This window comes from Etheostoma cragini, chromosome 10, assembly GCF_013103735.1.
Source record: "Etheostoma cragini isolate CJK2018 chromosome 10, CSU_Ecrag_1.0, whole genome shotgun sequence".
NCBI lineage: Eukaryota > Metazoa > Chordata > Actinopteri > Perciformes > Percidae > Etheostoma > Etheostoma cragini.
The window spans coordinates 3153866-3176341 of NC_048416.1; the positions used below are offsets into that span (position 1 = coordinate 3153866).

The 22476-nt window shown below is 40.9% G+C and overlaps 1 protein-coding gene across 2 annotated transcripts in view; it reads right to left on the reverse strand.

The window, feature by feature from the left end:
• aff2 (AF4/FMR2 family, member 2) overlaps positions 1 to 22476 on the reverse strand; it is a 210102-nt gene that overhangs the window by 120837 nt on the left and 66789 nt on the right. For both annotated transcript variants that reach the window (XM_034883341.1, XM_034883340.1), the window contains exons 3-4: positions 20267 to 20933; positions 16412 to 16848 (exon numbers count right to left, since the gene is read on the reverse strand). In XM_034883341.1, the coding sequence (XP_034739232.1) occupies positions 16412 to 16848; positions 20267 to 20933 (1104 nt within the window). The remainder of the gene's footprint in view (positions 1 to 16411; positions 16849 to 20266; positions 20934 to 22476) is intronic.

Sequence of the window (22476 nt, forward strand, 5' to 3'; positions counted from 1 at the left end):
GTGTGTGTGTGTGTGTGTGTGTGTGTGTGTGTGTGTGTGTGTGTGTGTTTGTGTGTGTGTGTGGGGACACTGCAGCCAATAGCACTGCGGCAGTATTTCATGCCATGTCGATGCAGACACACTCACAGGATGACAGGTGCAGCTAGTTTGACACAACACAAACTGAACACTTTAGTGTCAATGAAATGCGCTTTCCCTTAATCCGGAAGAAGTAGCTCTTTAATGGTCCCATGGCTTGAAAATGTCACTTGATGAGGTTTTTTAACATTAATATGCGTCCCCCCAGCCTGCCTACGGCCCCAAGTGTCTAGAGATGGTGATAGGTGTAAATCAAGCCCTGGGTATCCTGCTCCGCCTTTGAGAAAATGACAGCTCAGATAGGCCGATCTGGAACCTTGCTCCTTATGAGGTCACAAAGGGCAAGGTTATCCCCTTTCTCTGCTTGGCCCACCCGGAGGATTTGGCCCACCCATGAGAGAGAGACATCCTGGCTTTCAATTGAGAAAAGTGGCAGTTGGTCAAGGCCCCAAGCCCCCTCCCCCTCCGGCTCAATGGCTACAGACTCAGAAATGGCACATACTGGCTCTAGAGGCTCTAATTCTGCACCAAGGCTGAATTTTGGGAAAGGGATTTCAGATACAGTAGGGGACCACTAAGGCCTATTTAAAAGAGACTTCAGAGAAAGCATAAGGGGACCACTAAGGTCTTTATAAGAGATTTTAGATACAGTATTAGGGGACCACTAAGGTCTATATAAAAAGGGACTTTAGAAACGGGATTAGGGGATCACTAAGGTCTATATAAAAGAGACTTCAGATACAGTATTAGGGGACCACTAAGGTCTATATAAAAGATACTTCAGATACAGTATTAGGGGACCACTAAGGTCTATATAAAAAAGATTTCAGATACAGGATTAGGGGACCACTAAGGTCTATATAAAAGAGACTTCAGATACAGTATTAGGGGACCACTAAGGTCTATATAAAAGCATCCAAAGAGCACCCTGTCATGGGACCTTTACAATTAGATATTTATATTTACATACCCTCTTGTGGACTTAAAGTATTGTCTTTGTCTGCTTCTCCCGTTTATTCCAGGTATTACTTTAGGAGAAACTGAACTGTAAATGAAAACTTCTCTCCCTTAATCTTCCTTCTTGACTCCTCTTTTTTATTTTTCTTCTCTCCCTTTCTCTGTATCTCTCCCACTTTCCTTTCTTTCACTCATCCTCCAGTCTTTTTCTTCTCTCGATCTTTGCAGTTTAAGTCTAAATTAGGGGATTTGGGGGTGTTAAGAGCTGAGGTGTAAAACACCGTCTGGTTCTCTGTAAGCTCCTAAGGAGAGGAAATCCAACAAGAAATAATCCAACACAAAGTCTTTTTCTCAACAGCAGCTCTCCTCCCCCCTAATCGCCCTATTAGCTGCCGCTCCTCTTCTATCTCTTCTCTCTTCTCTTGTCTCCTCTCTCCTCTACTGTCTCCTCCCTCCTCTACTGTCTCCTCTACTGTCTCCTCTACTGTCTCCTATATAATTCCTCATCTATCTACTCTCCGGTCTTGTCTCATATTTCCTCCCTTATCTCCTCTTCTCCTATCTCACAACTCTTCTGCTGTCCCTTTTCCTGTCCTACCACCTTTTTCCTCTCCTCTCTGCAATATCTTCTTGTCTATCTGCTAACTCCTCTCCTCCCTCCGCCTATATCTCCTATCTTCTCTCTCCTCTGCTGTCTTTGCTCTCCATTCCTATCTCCTCTCTCTTTTCCTGTCTCCTCTCTCCCCTTCTATCTCCTCTCCTGTTTCCTCTCTCCTCTGCTGTCTCCTCTCCTATGTCCTAATTACTATTCTATCTACTCTCCTGTCTTGTCTCCTGTATCCTCCCTTATCTCCTCTTCTCCTCTCCTATCTCATAATTCTTCTGCTACGTCTTTTCCTGTCCTAACGCCTATCTCATCTCTCCTATATCCTCTTGTCTATCTCCCAACTTCTCTCCTCTCTCCCCCTATATCTCCTATATACTATTTCTCCTCCCCATCTCATATCTTCTCTCCTGTCCTCTCTCCTATATCCTCCCCTATCTCCTCTATACTAACTACTCTCCTATCAACTCTTCTTTCCTATCGCTTAACTCCTCTCCTATCTCCTCCCACATCCTAAATAGCTGGTGGCTAATTGTTGTATTACTAAGGCACATTGTTTTTAATTTTTTGACAGGTTTTGCAGTTTTTTTCATTTTATTAAGGATTTTTTTCTCTGGTTTTAGATTTTTGTGGATTGCGATTCTTCTCTGAAAAAGGTCTAATAAAGGCACTTTGAAATCTTTGTTTTCTATATCTCTAAACTCCCTCTCCTCTCAGTCTTCCTATAAACTGATGAGTTGGTGCCTGCCATCTAATAATTGATCACATGCACCAAACAGCGGTGTCTCGCTGGTCATCATTCATGGTTGTTTGCTGGCTTTGTGACTGTCTGTTTATTCCTTTATTAATGTCCATTTAAATCATCAGCGCAGTAGCCGGCTGCATAATGACGAGGCATTTGTTCTGATTGCAGGATGCCTTGTCGTTTAATCAACCAATCGCGCTTCATGTTTATTGATACTGAGCATTTCCATAAATCTCAGACCGAGGTTCATCGCTCACTGCAAGCCTCCTGTAATATCAAGGCACAATATAAAACACTGAGAAAAAAATTGACAGAGAAAGACTGCGTGAGCCATTTAATCGTCTATCTTCCATGTAATCTCTCTGATGCATTCTCCCGTTCAGAACTAAATCATAAACAGAAAAAAGAAACAGAAAATGTTGTCTCCTCTCACTTTCCTCCCCGGTCATATCTCCCCTCCCTCCCTGTCTCTACGATGCTCTCTCGCCCATCACTCTCATCTTCCATCCTTCTCCCCCTCTCTCTTTTTTATATTCATAGGATTTTAAAATGTCTGTAATGGCCCTGGTAGATCAAAACACTCCTTCTACCCCCGCCTGTGTGTGCCTGCTCCTGTCTGTGTATGTGTGTGTGTGTGTGTGTGTGTGTGTGTGTGTGTTCACGTCCATGTGTGATTTGCATATTGTGGCTATGCTCTGATTGGCAAACTGGCAACGCATAGCCCAGCGGGGCATTTTTTTATTTTTTATTAAGAGGCACTAACACACACACACACACACTTTGGAACAGTCAGTGGCCTGTATCAGAACCTAATGCATAATACTAAAGAGCTAGCAGTAGGGCTTCTCTGTGTATTGTTTTGTAACGCCAGGAGTAATAAAGATTTTTATTACCATATTTTTATGAGCACCAGACATAAACTGGAGGAATTTTGTAGAGGGAAGATCCTTTAAACAAAATTCCCTGAACAGGGATCCGGGAGTACTGTTTATGTACCCTGTGGAATGGAACAACAACTCGGGATGTTTTAGTATCTTAACACCCTGGGAAATTAGTATCATCTCATTCAAACAGTGCAGCCTGTTAGTATCAATCACATATCAATCAGCAAAAAGTTTCCATTTGGAAATAATCTATAATCTGGGGATATTCCAAAGAAATGACATCGTTCTTTTATTCAATTACATAGTTTCAATCACCACAATGAGATCTGTAATGTATTATGTCAAGTAGCCTACAGCTTAAAGCCTTTTACATGGATATGACACTAAAACAATATGAAAAAAAGCTATATTTCAGAAAAGAGTGGGCAATCCACTTTATTTGGCAGACAACAAAAGGCTGCTTATGTATAAATCAATACTAATAATTCAATAACATACTTTATTATACTCTCAAAGAAACCACTCTACATAAACAGGCACTTTTCCTTTTGGATGTATTAGCTGCACATGCTTCTCTACTTTTAATAAAGTAAGATTTTGATTACAGGACTTTTACTTAGAATTGATTATTTTTACAGTTTGGTATTGGTCCTTTTAGTGCCTAGATAGATAGATAGATAGATACTTTTGTCATCCCGAAGGAAATTTAATGTTTAAAGTTTAGGTTTTAAGTTAACGTTAATAAACTTTATCACATATCGGGGAACAAGTTAAGAGATTTGTCTCGTAATGCTAACTTTTTAGCACATAAGTTATGCTTCCGAACGCAGTTTTCAGCCCGTAAATTACAACTTCAAATCACAAATTGGTAGCTTTCCAGGCAAAGTCGCGACAAACCCTTCTAGCTGGCGTTAGCTAGCGGCTACCTAACGTTGATGTTAGCTAGCACTAGCTAGCACTAGCTAGCACTTGCTGATACTAGCGATTTCTAGTCGCAGACATATTTTGGGATTAATTTATAAACATAACCTCTAGTAGTACAATATTACAATGTGCGGAATCCCGTTGACTATTTACTTATATTTATTTCTATTTCTTACCGTTAATACCAGGCGATGTTACAGCAGCAACAGGAGTCGCCATCGTTGTTTTCTGTGTGTGTGACGTCAAAAACTGTAACTGGGAGTAGAATGATCTAGTACGAGTTCAAGGGTAGTAAGTTACAGGTTTGACTGCCGTTCCAGGGCACTTTCACGTGTACAAGGTCGAGAAAACACGGGTTACGGGTTGCCTGGAACGCAGTATTTAAGTTAGTTAGCCAACATTAACTGCTTACTTTGTTGACGTAAGCTAACTACCAGGGACTAACACACAAAGGAAACTGTTGTCTCCCTTTCTACAGTTGCCAATTGAAAAATCAACACTTTTGTTGAGGCTTTTTATCAATTTCTTGTCCCTTTTTCAACGCTTGAAAAACCCCTTGTCAATGTATGTCACTTTTTTTGACGATTTCAACTCTATTATCTTCTATTTATCTATCTTCTATCTTCTTATCTAATTTTGGAATTTATGTTCAATAAACCTAATTTATAGGAAATTATCCCTTATGTTTGAGTTAGAAAAGCAAAAAAATAGGAATTATTTGACTAAAATCAAAGGAATGGATGTTAATGGACAATCACAGACTGGATTATGTCAACTTTTACTCAATACTATTTCAAATGCACTTCAATTTTTTTTTCAACTGCTATAAAATTGAAAAAGACGCCCCAAAATTAATGAAAGTAGAGATTTGTACTTGCCAAAGAGCATTGTGTGGAATCAATCATGTTATTTTTGTTATTGCCACTCTTCATTCTAACCCCAAACGGTCGTCAGACACTGCCTACCAAGAGCATGGGTCTGACCGAGGTTTCTGCCTAAAAGGAAGTTTTTCCTCGCCACTGTCGCACTGTTGCTTGCTCTGGAGGAGACTACTAGAACTGTTGGGTCCTTGTAAATTCTGGAGTGTGGTCTATCTGTATAGTGTCTTGAGATAACTCTTGAATCGTTATGAACTCGTTATGAATTGATACTATAAATAAAATTGAATTGAATTGAAATTTGGGGAAATTACAATTGGGTAATTTGACCCAAGGACAACATGAGGGTTGAAGAAAAGAAGAGGGGACCCTGAGATGGCCCATATTATTTATATCTATGATGTGTCATTGCTAACATGTGCCAATGTAGCCAACCAAAAGGATAGCTAACGATAGCTAGGTTTATTATTTTATAGGAGAGGTGTCTACGGATTAGGACAGCCGGGAGTTCTTTACTTTTTTCTCCCACAGCTCATAATTCTTGTAATAACATTTCACAGACGACTGCGTCTTAAAACTATGAATTAAATTCCTGACTGTGTGAACCCATGGCACCGGGTACATGCTACTACTGGCACACTGAGCAAACAAATCACTAGAGCGGGCGATGTGGAAGCTGAAGCAAAAGTGCAGGGATTGACTGCTGTGACCCCCTGGTCAATGGTCAGCGCGGGCCGATGTGCGCCAAGCTCTGGAGCCCGCCCCGGATTGAACCGCAGACCTCAGATCCACTGGCGTTGCGTGGCTTGAAAAATATGAAATAACAGCAATTTCATCTGACCAGCCTGTTGAAAAATGTCTAATTCAAGAGGTGTGAAGGGGGGATTTACCAAATATGAGAGATGACAGCACTCTGAGGGGTGATAATACACACTATCAGCCTCTTAAAGTGACAGCAGAGATAAATGCTGATCATTGCAGCTAATCCAGCCAACACAGCTATCATGTTAATCCTCAGGGTAAACAGTTAATCTCAAATCATATTCAGTCTGTTATAAAACAGCATCGCTGAATAACTAACTGCTCTGTGACAGACGCAATCACACTATGTGTGTGTGTGTGTGTGTATGCCACACGCCTTGTCTCTTAGGAAAAGAGCAATCTGTGAAATGTAAAGAGAAATTTAGCAATGTACTTTTGACATTGTCAGCAATTGGATTTTTTTCTGCTTGTACATCTTTGCAAAACATGACATAACATCACCACTTTGTTATCTAAAACCACTTTATTCACATGAACTCAGTATCACAGAGAATCAGTGGTGGAAGAAGTGTTTGGATGCTTAACTAAAGTAAAAGTACTTATACCACACTGTAAAAAAAATGAAAATTCAAGAAGTATTACAAGTAAAAGCACTCAATGCAGAAAAATCACATTTTAGAAAATGGAGACGGTCCAAAATGTTCCGTCCATCAACGAAGTGTTAATAATTATAGCTGGACTCGTAGGCAGTTACATTGTTGCAAAGTTTGTAATAAAAAAAATTTCAATTACATTTGTTTGTGTGCTGAGTCTTAATGTATAAAGTAAGAAAATAAACTATAACTGAATCTGTCGGATTAATGTAGGGAAGTAAAAAGTAGAATATTTCTCTCTGAGATGTATTGCAGTAAAAGTAGAAAGTGGCATGATAAGAAAAGACTCAAGTAAAGTACAAGTATACGTCAAGTCAGGGCTGTAGTCAAGACCACCTTTTTTCGAGTACAAGACAAGTCCAAGACCAGGACTAGTTGAGTCCAATTCAAGACAGAGTCTAAAGAGGTTTGAGTCCAAGACAAGACCAAGTCCAAAAAGGTTTGAGTCCAAGTCGAGACCGAGTACAGGACAGAAAATAAGGTCTTATGCATGACAGTATCAAGACAATCATTTTGAGTTTCACTTTCCCTCCAATATTATTATCAACATAATAAAGACACCTGGACTTTGTTGAGACCGAAAGCCATATTCGGCAAGACCAGTGGCCGAGACCTAGACAAGTCCAAGTCCAAATACTAGCGAGTCTGAGACAAGTCTGAGACCAACTACTAGCGAGTCCGAGACAAGTCCAAGACCATAGAAAAACGGTCTTGAGTCAGGACTCGAGTCCAAGACCAGACTCGCGTACTACAGCCCTGCGTCAAGTAAGTTCATATTTCTGGAAACTTTTACCTATGCATCTTTGTTACTTGTTACTACAAAACAAAATTAAAAAAATGTGTTAGAGAAGGTGTGGAAATGTTAAATCGTATACTTTACTAAAAAAGGAAGCCACACAAGAGTTCACAACCATAGTTTTCTTTTAATTTACTTTTACTTTGAACAATTAAGTACATTTATTATCAGATATCAGAAATTAATTTTGATCCTTAAGTAGAGTAAATATCAGAAACTTTAAGGGCCGTGACACACCAACCCGATAATCAGCCGTCGGCAGCGCCTGAAGTTAACGTTTTTGACCACCTGCCACTTTTTTGCCTCATAAAAGATAAAAAACTGGAATTTCTGTGTCTCTATGTGCCTACTCGAGGACATTGCACCGTCATTACGTGGTGTAGTAAGGGGACCCAGATGATCCAACATGAAGGCATTCTTTCCTATCCTGGACTGGGACAAAAATCATATGGTTTGATAAAGTACTTATTGGACTTTAACTTCTCATTGCACCTTCAATAATATAGTTGTCCTCAATATTGGTCATCCTGTCCATCTCATCTGCGGTTTTTCCTGCATCCACCGTGTGGGAATGTGTGTTTTAAGGTTTTGGCAAGGTTTCATGTATACAAGACTGAGTAAACAGAAAGACACACTAAGTTATTGGAAATGTAACAATGTGACAGACGATGGCCAATTACTTCATGTCCTATGGTCCTGGGATAAGGTCCAGGATTTTGGGATCAGGCTATATGATAACCTATGTCTGATAGCAGGGACCCAGGTTCCATTCAGCCCAAGATTATATGTTCTGGGAGATGGGCCAATCCTGAGCAAGATAGATAAGCACGTTCGAAGCTGGGTCAAGACTAGTTTAATGATCACCAGATAACTTTAAGAGGATGAAAGAATGAAGGAATGCCGTAAATCCAGGAGTGTGCTTGTGAGATGGCTAGGGTGGCGGCATTTGAAAAAAATGTCATTGCCAGATTGGATTTCTACACTAGAAGATGGGGGAAGTACCTGAGCTTTCTGGAGGGCTCCTAGAAGGCTTTGTGCTGGGGAGAGACGTGTATGATTACCGATATTACTCAATTACACATCTGTTTATTTGGTGCCTATTTTGATGACTGCTCTGGAATATTGTAGTTGCTGTGTCATTTTTTCTTTGAGGGTGGGTAGTGATGACGGGAGTCACGGGGACGGGGGGAAGATGAAAGTTGTTGAGTTGTAGAAAAATTGTTAATCACAAAAAAAAGGACTGAGTTACATTGCACCACTCCAGAGAACGGACAGACTATGCCAGATGATCTTTTAACGATCCTGAAGATGATCTTAGCTGTTAAATCTTGAACTTTAAACCCCACAGAGACTAGCCCTGTCTCCTTCTGTGATCTCTCTTATCACAGGGCAGCTATTGCTGCGATGACGCCCCCCCCCCTCAGCACCTTGCGGATGGGAGACCTCCCCCTGTGCCATTTGGCTGAAGTACATATCTTTCTCCCTGAGCACCATCTTCTCTGTCCTACCGCAGCCACTCAAGAGTAGTTTGATTCATTGGACTGTGTTCTTTGTTTCTAGTAGGCGATTTTACAATCATTTTATCATCAGCATAAAAGCTAAGTGATTTCGTCTTCCTCTCTCAACGAGGCAATTAGTCGGCTCGATGAAAATCAAATAAATTAAAGCGTTAAAAAGCTTCCCATGAGTTACGGAGGAGCTTTAAATTCACTTAACTGACACAGTATCGCCACTCAAAGTTTCCACAAGGTATTTGCTGCCTATATAAATGTATAGGCACTGATATAGTGAAAGATGGTGTGTGTGTGTGTGTGTGTGTGTGTGTGTGTGTGTGGGTGTGTGTGAGAGTGTGTCTCGGTCGTGAGTTGACAGGCAGCCTGAGGGAAAGGGAGGCCTGATGGGTATTATGCAAATGAAGCCAGCTGTTTGCTGCATTGGCAGACTCCCTCATAACTCTCTTCTGGTTCTGCTGAAAGTGAGAAAATATCGTATACCCCTTCTCTCGCCTCTCCCTTATTTCCTCAGAGAAGGTACTTCTATACATCGTCGTTTCACACACACACACACACACACACACACCCTTCTTTCCACATTTTAACCGATTTTCCCCGGCGTCTGCCATGACTATCCTTCTGCGCTGTTACAGTAATGAATGTGCAAACAAGCAAAGCTTCCGTAAGCATTTGTTGACTTCTACAGACGGAAGTAAATTATTCCGAGGCTCTGAATCCACAGAGAGCTAAAAAAACAAACAGTTTTCCATGAATAGGTTAATTTAGATATTTTATTACTGCAGAGACACTGCATCATTTCAGTAAGTAGAAGCTGCTCTCTCATTTTCGTCTATCCTCTCATCCCTGTCCTCCCTCACTGTTCCAAATATGACCACTTCACATTCTCACTCCCAAAAGTCCTGTTTAGCGTCGTCAGAGACCGAGACACCCCAACTCTGTTTAATTTCCTATATCTACATCACGTGTCCTACATCACACCTCTTTAGAAAAAGCTCGCGAGATTTGGCAACACGCTAACGCTAAGGTTCGTGAACGTCCAAATACAACTAATCTACGTGATGCTAAATATGTATTTTTAAGCTGTGTAAATATGTTACGTTAGCAAAAAGAATTAATAAATTATACAAATTTAACTTTTCATCCATCCACACAACGTTCACCACTCTATAAACTAGGCAATGCCCCTTTAGGAGAGTGTGTTTTGTACCCTTGGCAATGCTTGAAATCTGCTATCTTTACTATATATATGTTTTATAGATAAAAGTCTGTTAGAGGTATTGAATTTCAGTTTCAATTTAAACATCCAGTCCTACCCTTTAGCCTCGTTTTTGGTCTCCACCAACTCTTTAGGGTAATATCAGGCTCTTTATCTGCTAAAAGCTTCACTATGTTCACCAGCTAGAAAATTGGTCCGTCTGCTTGAAACAGGGTGGAGGAGAGCAAAGAGAGTGAACCAGTAAAGCAAAGTGCTGTGGGCTTTAGTCTAGACATTGGCAGCGTTCGACTCCGTTGCCGCCGGAAATTCAACTGGATGTCTCTTATTTTAGATGTCTGTCACTTTGTCCGATTTCTTTGTGTTGGCATTTTGAACTCTGACGGATTCATGAGGATTATGGTGAACTGGTCCTCAGATCTCTGCAGGGCAAATCCAGACAGCTAGCTAGACTACCTGTCCATCAAAGTTTTCTGTTGCACGACTAAAAACAACCTTTGAACTTACACATCATCCACCAAAACAGGTGCATTCTGAAGCTTCATTGCACCGTTGCTCCGTCTAGCGCTTAGTGATTGTAACTGGTTTAAAGAAATGCCACTAAACCAGAGCACATAATTTCTGCCATCCAGGACTGCTGTGTGGGCTAGCCAGCACCTCCTCCGCAGGGCCGTGGAGGAAGGTCTGGAGATGCGAGACCACGTGGACTGTAAAACCAAAACAATAAGCTCTGATGAGCGTGACTGAAACCCTGTTGCTAGTGATATTTCTCTGAGATCATCACTACAGCTTTTCTACATTAGTCATTTACTGCTATTAAATACAATAAAAAGTATTGATTAGTGTAGTTTTAGAAGGACGCTCCACTCTAAAAAGCTGTCTCTTAGGATACATAACGTTACAAACTACGATGTCTACAATGGACATAACTATTTCTAACCACGGCAGATGGACCTTAATGCAACGTCGCCGCAAGTATTTGCCAATAAATCAGTACAGCTGATGCCGATTTGCACTGGCTTATCCGTCTCAAGGATGCTCAGTGTAGCAAATGAATCTGCAAAAAAGCATATGACATCATCTGGCACCTTGGAGTAACACTTATCGCTGCCTTCCCTCAAGCAGCAGCGACACAGATGCCACCATTACGTGTTTAACCTACCAGAACTAAAGTTAGCGGCTAAACCATCCCAGGAAACTTCTGTTGACAGTTGCACCAGTCGCCCTTTGCTAAATATTCGATTTTGTGGTGCAGTTAATTTGTTAAACCCAGACACGACTTGTGTCTTGTACAGGTCGGACCAAAAAGTACAAAACATACATAATAATACGTAATATTACATAATGATATCCATAATGGATGAAATCACACATGCACTGTCCATAAATATACAGTCTTTGCTTAAACTGCATTTTTTGCCCTGTTTGACTTTGTATTTTTTTACTATATACACAATTATTTGAAGTATATATTATATACAATAAACAGTGTGGTTTAAATGATTGTTTTGGGGGGGTGGGACAACCCTGACTCCTGACGCCCCCTGTGATTTCCTGCCTATGGATGTGATACTGTAGCAAGTAAGTCCGTCTAAATTCTGTTAAACCAGCTTCCTGGGTTGATTTTTTTTATAGGTTTAAATGCCCACGTTGACCTACACCAAGCTAGTGTGTTATATAAAAGCAAGATCTTTTCATGCAAAAAGGCATAAATGAAGGCTTTCTCTGGGAACGGAATTGATTTGGTTGGTGTTAGCCTCATGGTTATTACTGACTGAAGTTCTTGGTCTACCCTGCTTCTTATTTACCGCTACATTAGTGGTGAGGCGCTGTGTGCACCTCTACACACACGCCTGATGGAAACACCACAGCGGGCCTTCAAATCACTGTGAAATTACATCAGCTCTATACTTTGAACTACATGTAAATGAAACTTGTCACAGCGCTGTTGGAAATGTCACCTGTCACCTCCATGTTTACCTTCTCGCAGCCTCGCTCGCAGGGCCTCGTAAATACCCCGGTACACCAACTCCACTCCTGGATGAGAATGTAGTGGAGACTATTGAATGTCACTAAAACTTTATTGACAATTTGACTGTCAAGAATAATAGAATAGAATAAAATATAATGCCTTTATTGTCATTATACACAAGTGCAGTACCTGTGCAACGAGATCGAGGCAACGCCTTTACAGTGTCAACATGAAATAAAAAATTATAAAATATAAAAATATAAAGTATAGGCAGTGCAGAAAAGAGAGCTCCGAGAGCATCTATATATAAAATAGTTTTGTGAACACATTATGCAAAAATATAGTTAGGGGTATCAAAAGTCATATGTTCTAATTTCTCTAGATAAATAGATAGATAAATAGATAGACAGATAGATAGATACTTTTTCAGTGTACAAAATAAAATACAATGAAATTTAGGTGCATTCAAGCAAGCAAGTTACTGTGAATTATTTAACAGTAAAAGTACCGTACTTCCATTTGCAGTATTTGTATGTATTCATTGTAAAATACAAAACAAGTAAACACAACATAAGTTAAAAAAGTAAAAATACAGTAATTTACTGTACCATTTACAGTACTACAGTAGCTATATTGTGATTTTTTTACAGTACTACTGTAAAAAATCTTATACAGTAGGGTTACTGTGAAATCTACAGGACATAACTGTAGAGTTCACATCCATTATATACAGTGTGGACTCCAAAAAATGAATAAATAATGTTACTATTTATCATCCATCCATTCTCACATTTCCCCTATTAAATTTACCATACAATCCAATGTATGCAGTCAAAGAGTGGTTTGTTATTAAAATTCCATTTCATAAAAGTCCTTTTCTGACAAGTGTGTTGATAAAGAAATGGATTCATGCTGGCATGTATTTTGGGGTGTGCTTTCAGTTCAGAGTTCAGTGTGGTAATGGCTTTGGGATAGAAACGGCTCAAAAATCTTGTGGTGCATGTTATAATTAAAAGACATATATAAAAGACAAATAAAAACATATAAAAACATATAAAAGACAAATAAAAACATATAAAAACATATAAAAGACAAATAAAAGATGTGTCCCAATTAGAATAGCAAAAAGGGGATAAAAAGAGCCGGAAGAACCAATGAAATGCTGAGCGTACTCTTTGCCTATGATGAACTATATGAATAATAATAATAGTTATGTATACTTTATTTATCCCTCATGGGAAAATTCCATTTTTTCACATTTTATTACACACACACACACACAAACACACACACACACACACACACACACACAGGCAATAAATGCATATGCATTGGAGAAATTGGAGAAGAGCGAGGGGCTGCCCATGGACACAGCCCCTCACTCTGACATTTTCTGAGGACAATGATTGGCTCCAAACTGGTTGTGATGTCATGCGTTCTGCTGGTATGTCCAGGTGTTGGACACAGATTTAAGGTGAGCTCAGGGAAGCGTTAACATGCGGAATGTGAAAACAGCCTTCTTGTATCAAACTCAAAGCTCAAACTTCCAAGGGAATTTACAATAAGAAACAGGAATTTTTGAGTGAACTTGCTCTAACTACGGTTCTAATTTTACTTTGAAATAATGTATTCTTATTGGCATGCTGTTGGTGGCTTGTAAATGTGATGAAATAACAGTATTAACAGCCACAATATCTCACACTGAATCAATCCTCTCTCACAAACACACACAACCAACACTTGGGAATAACTGGCTCAAATCAATAATTCTATAGAGCTAACAGAAGGCTTCCACATTAGCTTAAATGCCTGTTGCACACATGGACACACAAACACACCCTCAACACGCACTCGCAAAAATCACAGAAGCGTGAGCGCCAAACACATCCGTGACACGTGACCTCATTTGCAAGTCGTTAAAATGGGAAATCAATCACGCGGATTCACTCCACAGAAATGGATTTTCCTGCTCTGGCGCTTATGTGGCGCATTAGGACAACCACTGTTCCTCCTGTTACTATGATACCAAACCTTCAGTTCACACATTCAATAATCAAAAGGGTAAATGTGGACATTTAACCTCGTGCGCTGACAGGAAGTGAGCAGCAGGATTCTCAAAGTCTCTCATTTGGTCTTTCGTTGTCAGCTTCAATCCTCCGTTTTGCTGCTATTTGCTGTTTAAGCTTTAAGCTGTTTAACACATCCAATAACTCATCTAATCAGAATAAATACAGCTGTGATAAGGTGCCGTAATCAGTCAGTTATTGTCTTCCTTTATCCCTCCTTACTCTTGTCCTCGTCCTCTACCCCCCCACCACACCCCCGCACCCACCCCCTATAATCAGTCTTCCCCTTTTTCTCTCATACCCCTCTCTTCCTCCGCCTCAGTCTTGCATTGAGTTTCCATTTTCCTTCCAATAAATTCTCCCCGGAGTAAATATGAGAGGAGGGAAAACTAAGCGGTACGCAGGCGATAACGGCGCATCCGTGGATGTGTGGGGGGGTACAAAGTGAAAGGAAACCACTCACGGCCATGACTGAGCTTACTCTCTTTCTCATCCTCGGTAAGAAAGTGTTGAAAGTAAAGTACATTTTAATTCCCTTCCCTGTCTCCCTTTGCTTTTTTACCTTCTCGGTGTGCCATATGCTCAAAGCTCCATCTCGGGCTCACTTGGAGTGCCCCCCCCCTCCCACACCCACACACACATACCCCCCCACACACACACAAACCCACACACACACTATCAAAGCACAGGAACAGCTGGCTTGCCCGATATGGATGACTACTCGCTTGTCAACCAGTTTCACAGCACACAAACGCATCATCATCAAGCCTGGTGTTTCTTGCAGTTTTGAAAAGGAAAGTAAGTGAGTGAGAGATAGAGGGAGAGAGAGAGAGGGGGGAGAGAGAGAGAGAGACAGGACAGGAATCTAAGTGAGTGAGTCAGAGAGAGAATTGTGGAGGAGTTTGGTACTGTCAGATTCATTTGACATTTCAATTAGCCAAATGTGTGAATATCCAGCATAATATCGTTTAACAAAATAATAAGGGATTTTGAAAAAAAAGAGAGTTGCTGGTATTACTGTAGCGAAAAATGCAAACGTGCTCTCAAATCTACGACATCAGAAGCACGGACAGCATGTGTCACTGTTAACCGACTCATGAAGAGATTTTAGATTTTTTTTTTGCCATGTAGGTGTGATTTATACCCTTATAGTAATGTCAAGGCATTTAAGGAGGGATGGATTCATTTAAACCCTAAGAATAAAGGTATAACAATACATGTTATTACTATTTGATTGTGCATATGGTTAAATTAAACAAACTATCTTAATGGCATTGTACCCAAATAACAATTAGTCTACATCTTTGTTCTTTTAATTCAATTTGTTTTGACCAATAAAACTTGATATCATGCTGTCATACTCAAACAATGCAAAATAAAGAATTAAAGGTGCATTTACTGTTCTTAGTTTTACTGTTATATATTAATTACGACTGAGGAAATTAAATGAAGGGAGCGGAGTTTTAAAGGTCCCATGGGATAAAACAAAAATCACTTTGAGGTTTTTTAACATTAATATGCGTCCCCCCCAGCTTGCCTATGGTTCCCATGAGGTCATAAGGGGCAAGGTTACCTCCCCTTTCTCTGCTTTGCCCGCCCAGAGGAATTGGCCCACCTACAAGAGAGAGACACCTAGCTTTCAAAGTGGAAGTTGGTCACCCCCCTACAAAAGAGACTTCAGATACAGTATTAGGGGACCACTAAGGTCTATATAAAAGAGACTTCAGATACAGTATTAGAGGACCACTAAGGTCTATATAAAAGAGACTTCAGATACAGTATTAGGTGACCACTAAGGTCTGTATAAAAGCATCCGAAGAGCACCATGTCATGAGACCTTTAAGGTAAAGTCTGTCATTTTTTTGTGCACCGCTGTACATGCTGAGCTGCGCAGGTATCTGGAGAAAAAACTATTTACAATCCAACTAAGAAAATGGATCACAAGAAATTTTTTTTTTTAGTGTTATAATCAGCGTTTATTACCAAAGACTTTGATATGGATAGTAATCAGGGTTTCCCTCATTGCATTGTAAGCCTTCTGGCCCACCTGGCATTAGAGTAGTGTCCCCAAACCAGGCATAAGCCACCGGGAATTATTACATTTTATATATTTTTATCACGATTTTTTAGCTACAGTTACAGTGGGGCATCCCGATTGAAAACAAAGACGTAGTCATATTTTAAATCTCCAGTTATTTTTAATTCTCAAATTTGAGATTTTGTCCATGATTCTGTTATCACAGAAACTATTGGGCTCTACATTAATAGTGCCATCAGTCTGTGACTGGCCCCAGGCAGGCCCCTGTTGAAACCCCCCCAAAAAATACCCTGGTAACAGTATACGTCATAGTGGTTGTTGTCTTACCTCCCCTGCGTGGCTGAGACTCAGTTTTGGCAGTTTATTCTTGGCATTCCCAGAGTTTCCTCCATAAGACTGACCGTTGTTAAATCCCTCTGTGGTCACTAAGGGGGGTTTAAGCTGGGGAGAGTCACTAGGAGCCTGGTCCTGGCCATCCATTGGTCGGACATACGCTGTGGGCTTCTGCTGGACTGCGATGGGCTTCCCCGATAGGCTACCAGGTGGGAAGGTGGGCGTGGTCAGTCCGGATGTGGGAGTGGTTAGACCCGGAGTAGGCGTTGTCAGAACTGATGTGGAAGCCAGCGGAGAAGAGGAGGATGTCGAGAGGTGACAACCTGTCTCATTTTCCAACGGGGAGGATTTAAAATGTCCGCCATTTTCTGTGTTAGTGGAAGACTTAAAATGGCCACCGTCCATGGTGGAAGATCGAAAATTGCCACCATCTGTGAAGAGAAGGGAAAAGGAAAATTATCTAAAAGGAAAGTCAGAAATAACCAAAACAACACCTGTTATAGGAGAACATTGCTGTGCTCTGTCAAAATCAAATGACAATTGAACGCCAAAAATCCTCTCTCCCAGATGGATGGAAGCAATCATAATCAAAGCAAATTATGTGTTGCTTGGTGGTTCGGAAATCAACTGAAAGATGTGGTTATCATTGGATGCAGATGTTATTTTCAGAAAATCCCGCCCAAAAGGTGATGGAGTCTGTTTCACTGTGAAAAGGATTCAGTGAAATTATTCATCAGCACTCGTGGCTCCAGCAAATACAAAGAATACCCACAAATATCAAAATGTCCTGTGAATGGCAGGTTTAATTATTGCATTCTCAGATATTCCTCACGTTTAAAGGAATATGGAATGCCTATTCTTAAAGGGAGATGAAAATATAGATGCCACTCTCATGTCTCTACGCTAAATATAAAGCTAGAAAATATGGATTTGTTCTAAAGGCAAGAAAATTCCGGCGCTAGTGCGGTGTACCGCAACCCCCTTACAAGAGTAGCGTAAGTTAGACGGATAGTGGCGGGGTGACTTTAGTGAGAGATGTCAGTGCACGTTAGGGTTTCAAATTTTCTCAAAAAACTAGATGAATCAGACCTCGGTTTGACCGGGAGACAGTCCAGATTTCGAGCTGCGTGTCCTGAGTCCCGACAAAAACCTGTCGGGACGCTAAAATGTCCCATTGTACCACAACCACCATGAAATTGACTCTGTTGTCAGCGACTACATAGCCAACGTATTACAGCCCGATCATTAATACTAATAATAATGTATACTTTAATAATCCCACGAAGGCAAATTACAATGTTTTCACTCTGTTGTTTTTACACACAGGCATGAACTACACACATGCTCAGTACCATAGATGCACTAAATGGAGCGATGTCGGAGTGGGGGGGCTGCCCATGGAAAGGCACCCTGAGCAGTTGGGGGTTTGTTACCTTGCTCAAGAGCACCTTGGCAGTGCCCAGGAGGGGAACTGGCTCCTCTCCAGCTACCAGTCCACTACTATACTTTGATCCATATGGGGACTTGAACCGGCGACCCTCTGGTTACCAACCCAACAACCCTAGTGACTGAACCACTGCCCCCCCCCCCCAAAAAAAACTACTAACTAGTACTAACTAACCCATGTAGAAAGACTAATAAAGCGTCCAGCGTATGGTTTTAACAATGTGTGTGTGAGCCAATCGTAGCGGTCTGCGTCTGCCTGATCTGTGCAGCCAGCGTCACGATGTGTATTTGTAAATATTGTTGCAATGTCTCTTCTTATTGGATGCGGGTTAACGGTCGTTAACACACTGGCTGCGGGGCGTGAATTGTTTTGACACCTGTGCGCAATTTCACAGTAGGCTTTAAGCCAACAAACTGATTCTTGAGCTACCATGTAGGCTGGGTCCTGCAGTGGAACCGGATCCGTTCGGACCTCCTGCCCTTTCCTGCGTATCAACCCCCCCTCTCTCTCTCCCCCTTTCCTGAATATCCACTGTCACTACAATAAAGGGAAAAATCCCCAAAGTATAATCTTTAAAAAAAGAAAATAATTCACTGCTAACAGATATACAGAATGAATGTTTCCAATAGGGACGCTAACTGCTCTATTAAATGAGATTACATGTGTGTGTGTGTGTGTGTGTGTGTGTGTGTGTTGTTGGTTAGAGTAACACTGGTACATGAATTATCATGCACAAATTAATTGAATTATGTATTATTAGGCATTATGGTATTACAGATTTATGTATTACTACATTCCTCAATATCCCACAAATCATCAGGAATTGACATGTTCATTGACATGTCTGTCATTTGTGACCTCATATGAACACAACTAAATCATTATGTATGAGGGCTCATCATTATGAATTATGATTTATTAAGCACGATTATTTATTTTTCTGCATTTTTCAAACTTTGAACTCATGTCAATTGCTGATCATTCATAAGATATAAAGGAATGAAGAAATTATGTATAAATTCATACATGAAGAAAAAGTTCAGTGGGTGCATTTTCCCCAAAAAATGCTTTAATTCTGAAAAACAAAGTTGGTCCCAAACAAAACTCCCTCAATGTCGTTTAATATTAGATATGTAGGCTACATGTGTAATAGGCCTACGTGTGCTGTTGTCTGATTGTGTCTAATCTGTTTGTGTCTATGTCTGACCTGGGCTGGCACATGTTCACGTTGAAAAAGTGTGTGTGTGCGCGCCCCAAGTACTACGGTCACGTGCAAAGTGTCTTGGTTTTAGTTTACAAATCTGTTCACCCTTTTTTTCCATTTTAAGCTATGCTTACTGGCTGCTGGCACTAGCTTTTCATTGAGCATACAGATAAAGGGGTGGTATCAATTTTTTTGAACACTGGACAGAGCTAAGCTAGCGTTCCTGCTTCCAGTTTTTGGTCCATAGCTATGTTTCCATCCACATGTTTTTATCCTAATTAAGTGATATCGAATGAAAACTGCCCTAAGGAAACAGTAAAGTTCGGTGGAATTTCATAAATATCGACTCAAAGGAAATACGTTCACTCTCATCGGATTTGATCTTGATCGACGTACTGTACGTCTTATGCAATAAACGCTGATGGAAACGTTATTTGCTGAATAAATAATGATTTGCGATCAAGTCATTTTATGGTTTCAACCCGCCACAAAACGCAGAAGAAGAAGTTGTAGTTCTTTTCCCCCGGTATTTCCTTTCTGTTTGCTCACGTGGCGGGCGTCAAAGGCAGATGGAAGTGGACGGACGAGGAGACGAGAGACTTTTTGAATTTAATTTATCAGGAACGCGAGAAGGAAATGGCCGACAAAGGTTAGGACAAGCCGTGGGACGTCCTCCGGAGTCAATGGAAGACGCTCAAAAAAGAGTTGTCTCCCAGAGGTGCAGGAGGGACAATAAAAGACAAGTTGCATCTGCATCTTCATAGCAATGTGTTGATAACGTCGTTATCATAGCTTGATATATCGCTATCAGCTGGCACATGAGCACTATTATAACCTAATATTAATATTATAATATTAATTATTTGTTGGTAGACAGCGTGATCCATTTTGTCAATACAAAAATGAAAGGAAACACCCTAAAATGTCCAAAATCAATTCACTATACTAATTTGATCGCGAAACAGCACGTGACGTCACTACGCAACGTTTTGTTTTGGATGGAAACACACTTTTCACCACTTTTACCAAACTTATATTGTCAAGTGGAAGGAAACTTAGCTTATGTCTAACTGGCTGCAGGCTCTAGCTCAATACAGGAGGGGATTTGACGTTTTTCGATCTTGCATTAAAAGCAAATTAGTGTATATTTCTCAAAATGTCCACCTATTCCTTTGAAGCCTTTCTGTGCAGGGCTTACCTGGGAGAGGAAGGGCTTTAGACGGATGTGAAGAGTGCCTTCTCCCAGAAGAAGATGAGGAAGAGGAGGACGAAGAGGGGGAAGAAGGACTTGAGTCCCCTTTTAGACCGAGTTCATCTTTAAGGGAGCTGAACAGTTCTTCATGACGTTGCATTTGCTGTTCCTCTAATAAAGACATTTTCCCTCTTCCACTCGCAGCTGCCGTGACCTGCCCTTGTCCGTTCTGTGCTAACCCCAGAACGAGGCCTGGTCCTTGGGCGCTCTGACCGTGGCCTGCCCTTGACCAGTCCATGGAGCTCCGGGACTTTTTGGAATTCTGATGCGGGATCGTTGTGGCGCTGGTTGACGACGCACTCGAAGCAGGAGGTTGCATGGAAGTTGACGAAGAAGATGAATTCCCCGTCCTCTTGTCCACACCTCCCTCTCCTCCTCCTCCTGCTCCTCCTTCACCTACACCTGTTCCTCCTCTCAGGGCTTCGTTGAAAAGCTGGGGCTCCATGGCGGGTCTCTCTGCCGTTGAAGTGGTCGGGGTCTGCACGTTGTTGCTGCCTTTGGGGATCCCCACTAAGTGGCTCTGGTTGGAATGGCTGGTCAACAGATCTTTCATTTCCTCATAGGAGCCCAATGTGTTCTGGACGCGACTGGCCAACGCATCACCTTTATTAGTCTAAAGGAAGAAAAAGACAAGAAGGAGGGAGAGAGAGAGAAGAGTGTTAATTAAGTCTTCCATTTTTCCATTTCTTTAGGCCTGATTAAAGGCCTTTGTTATTCACCCGGAGAGGAACAGTGAGAGACAGATAGGGTGACCACTGACCAGACATCAGGACCAAATGATTAATTAAACACATGTCACTCTTAAGAGGGTCCAGTCCAGGCTGGTGCGGTAAAATTAATGGGGCAGGAATCATTATAAGCCTGACCCCCGATTCTCAAGTAATGATGGCGTGGAGGACAGCGCGGGCCTCACTGATCTATGACGGTGCAGCACCTTCCGCCGCTCTGTGCTAATGTGGAGATGGTCCTCAGAATAGCTCATGAGCACCATCTGTGTCAGTCATTGATGGCGTCTTTAATGATGAAACTACACGGGTGGATCATTTGGCGTTTTTTGAAAGGACAAGGGGGTTGTCAGCAAATCTATATGTGGAACCAGATTCTGGCAAAGAGCCTTGGGTGAGAAAAAAGAAAACCAGTTGATTTTTGCACAGCCCTCAGACGTTTATTTTCTACCTGAGCGACAAATTAGGTTACAAATATTAATCATGGACCAAGTTGGAATTATGCAAGCTCTACAGTCTGTTATTTTAAGTTCATCATACATTATAGACAAATGAGGAACCCTTAACACTGACTAAGATCAATGTGAAATGTGGCATTGTAATTTTATCATATTTAACATTTGTGGTTTGATCAATAGATCCAGCCATGAAGGCAAAGGTATTTGACAACCTGTGCTCTGCTAATTAACCCTGCGGTAACAGGAAATGGCTGTCCAATAAAGCTGCAACAGGTTTAAAGGTTAAAAACGAATGAGAAGGAGTGAATAAGTCTCTTTATCTAATTTTCGCGACAGGGTAAAATTGCCTGTATTTGGAGAGGTTAACGAAATCATGAATAATAAATGCGTGTTCATGGGAAATAGGAGCCAAACTAGGTAATATTTCTAAAGAGAGCATCAAGTGACATGTAATTATAGACAGAATACCAGCTGAGATCAGTTGCATTGTTTTTTTAACCAGGGCAGCAGTTTTCAGATTACATTATATGCTTACATAATTGCAAAAGAGTTCTCTAATGTTTTCTCAGTTTTTTGTTTTTTTTTATTATATCAGATTAGTGAACAGCATGTGCTTTTCGAACATTGGATGAATGGTTGCTGTTAATGGGCAATGTAGGTATTGCATTAAAGATCAGCCCCCCCCACCTCACTCAGATCAGCTTGTATTCTGTCTTTAATGCATGGTATGGAAATTTGTCAAATTTGCCATTTGAAATTTGTAAATTACCCCATACTTTGACCGTAAGTGTGTGTGTGTACAGAATATCTATATTTATAAAATCCTTGTATCTGCATATTATTACACTTTAATACATTTTCCATAAATCAATGCTATTGGAGCCCTTTGAGTCCATCTCCGTGATTCCCGAATATTTCAATAAACAGTGATGAGGCCCGAGGACTAGGGTAGATAGCTCATTAAAAAAAGTCA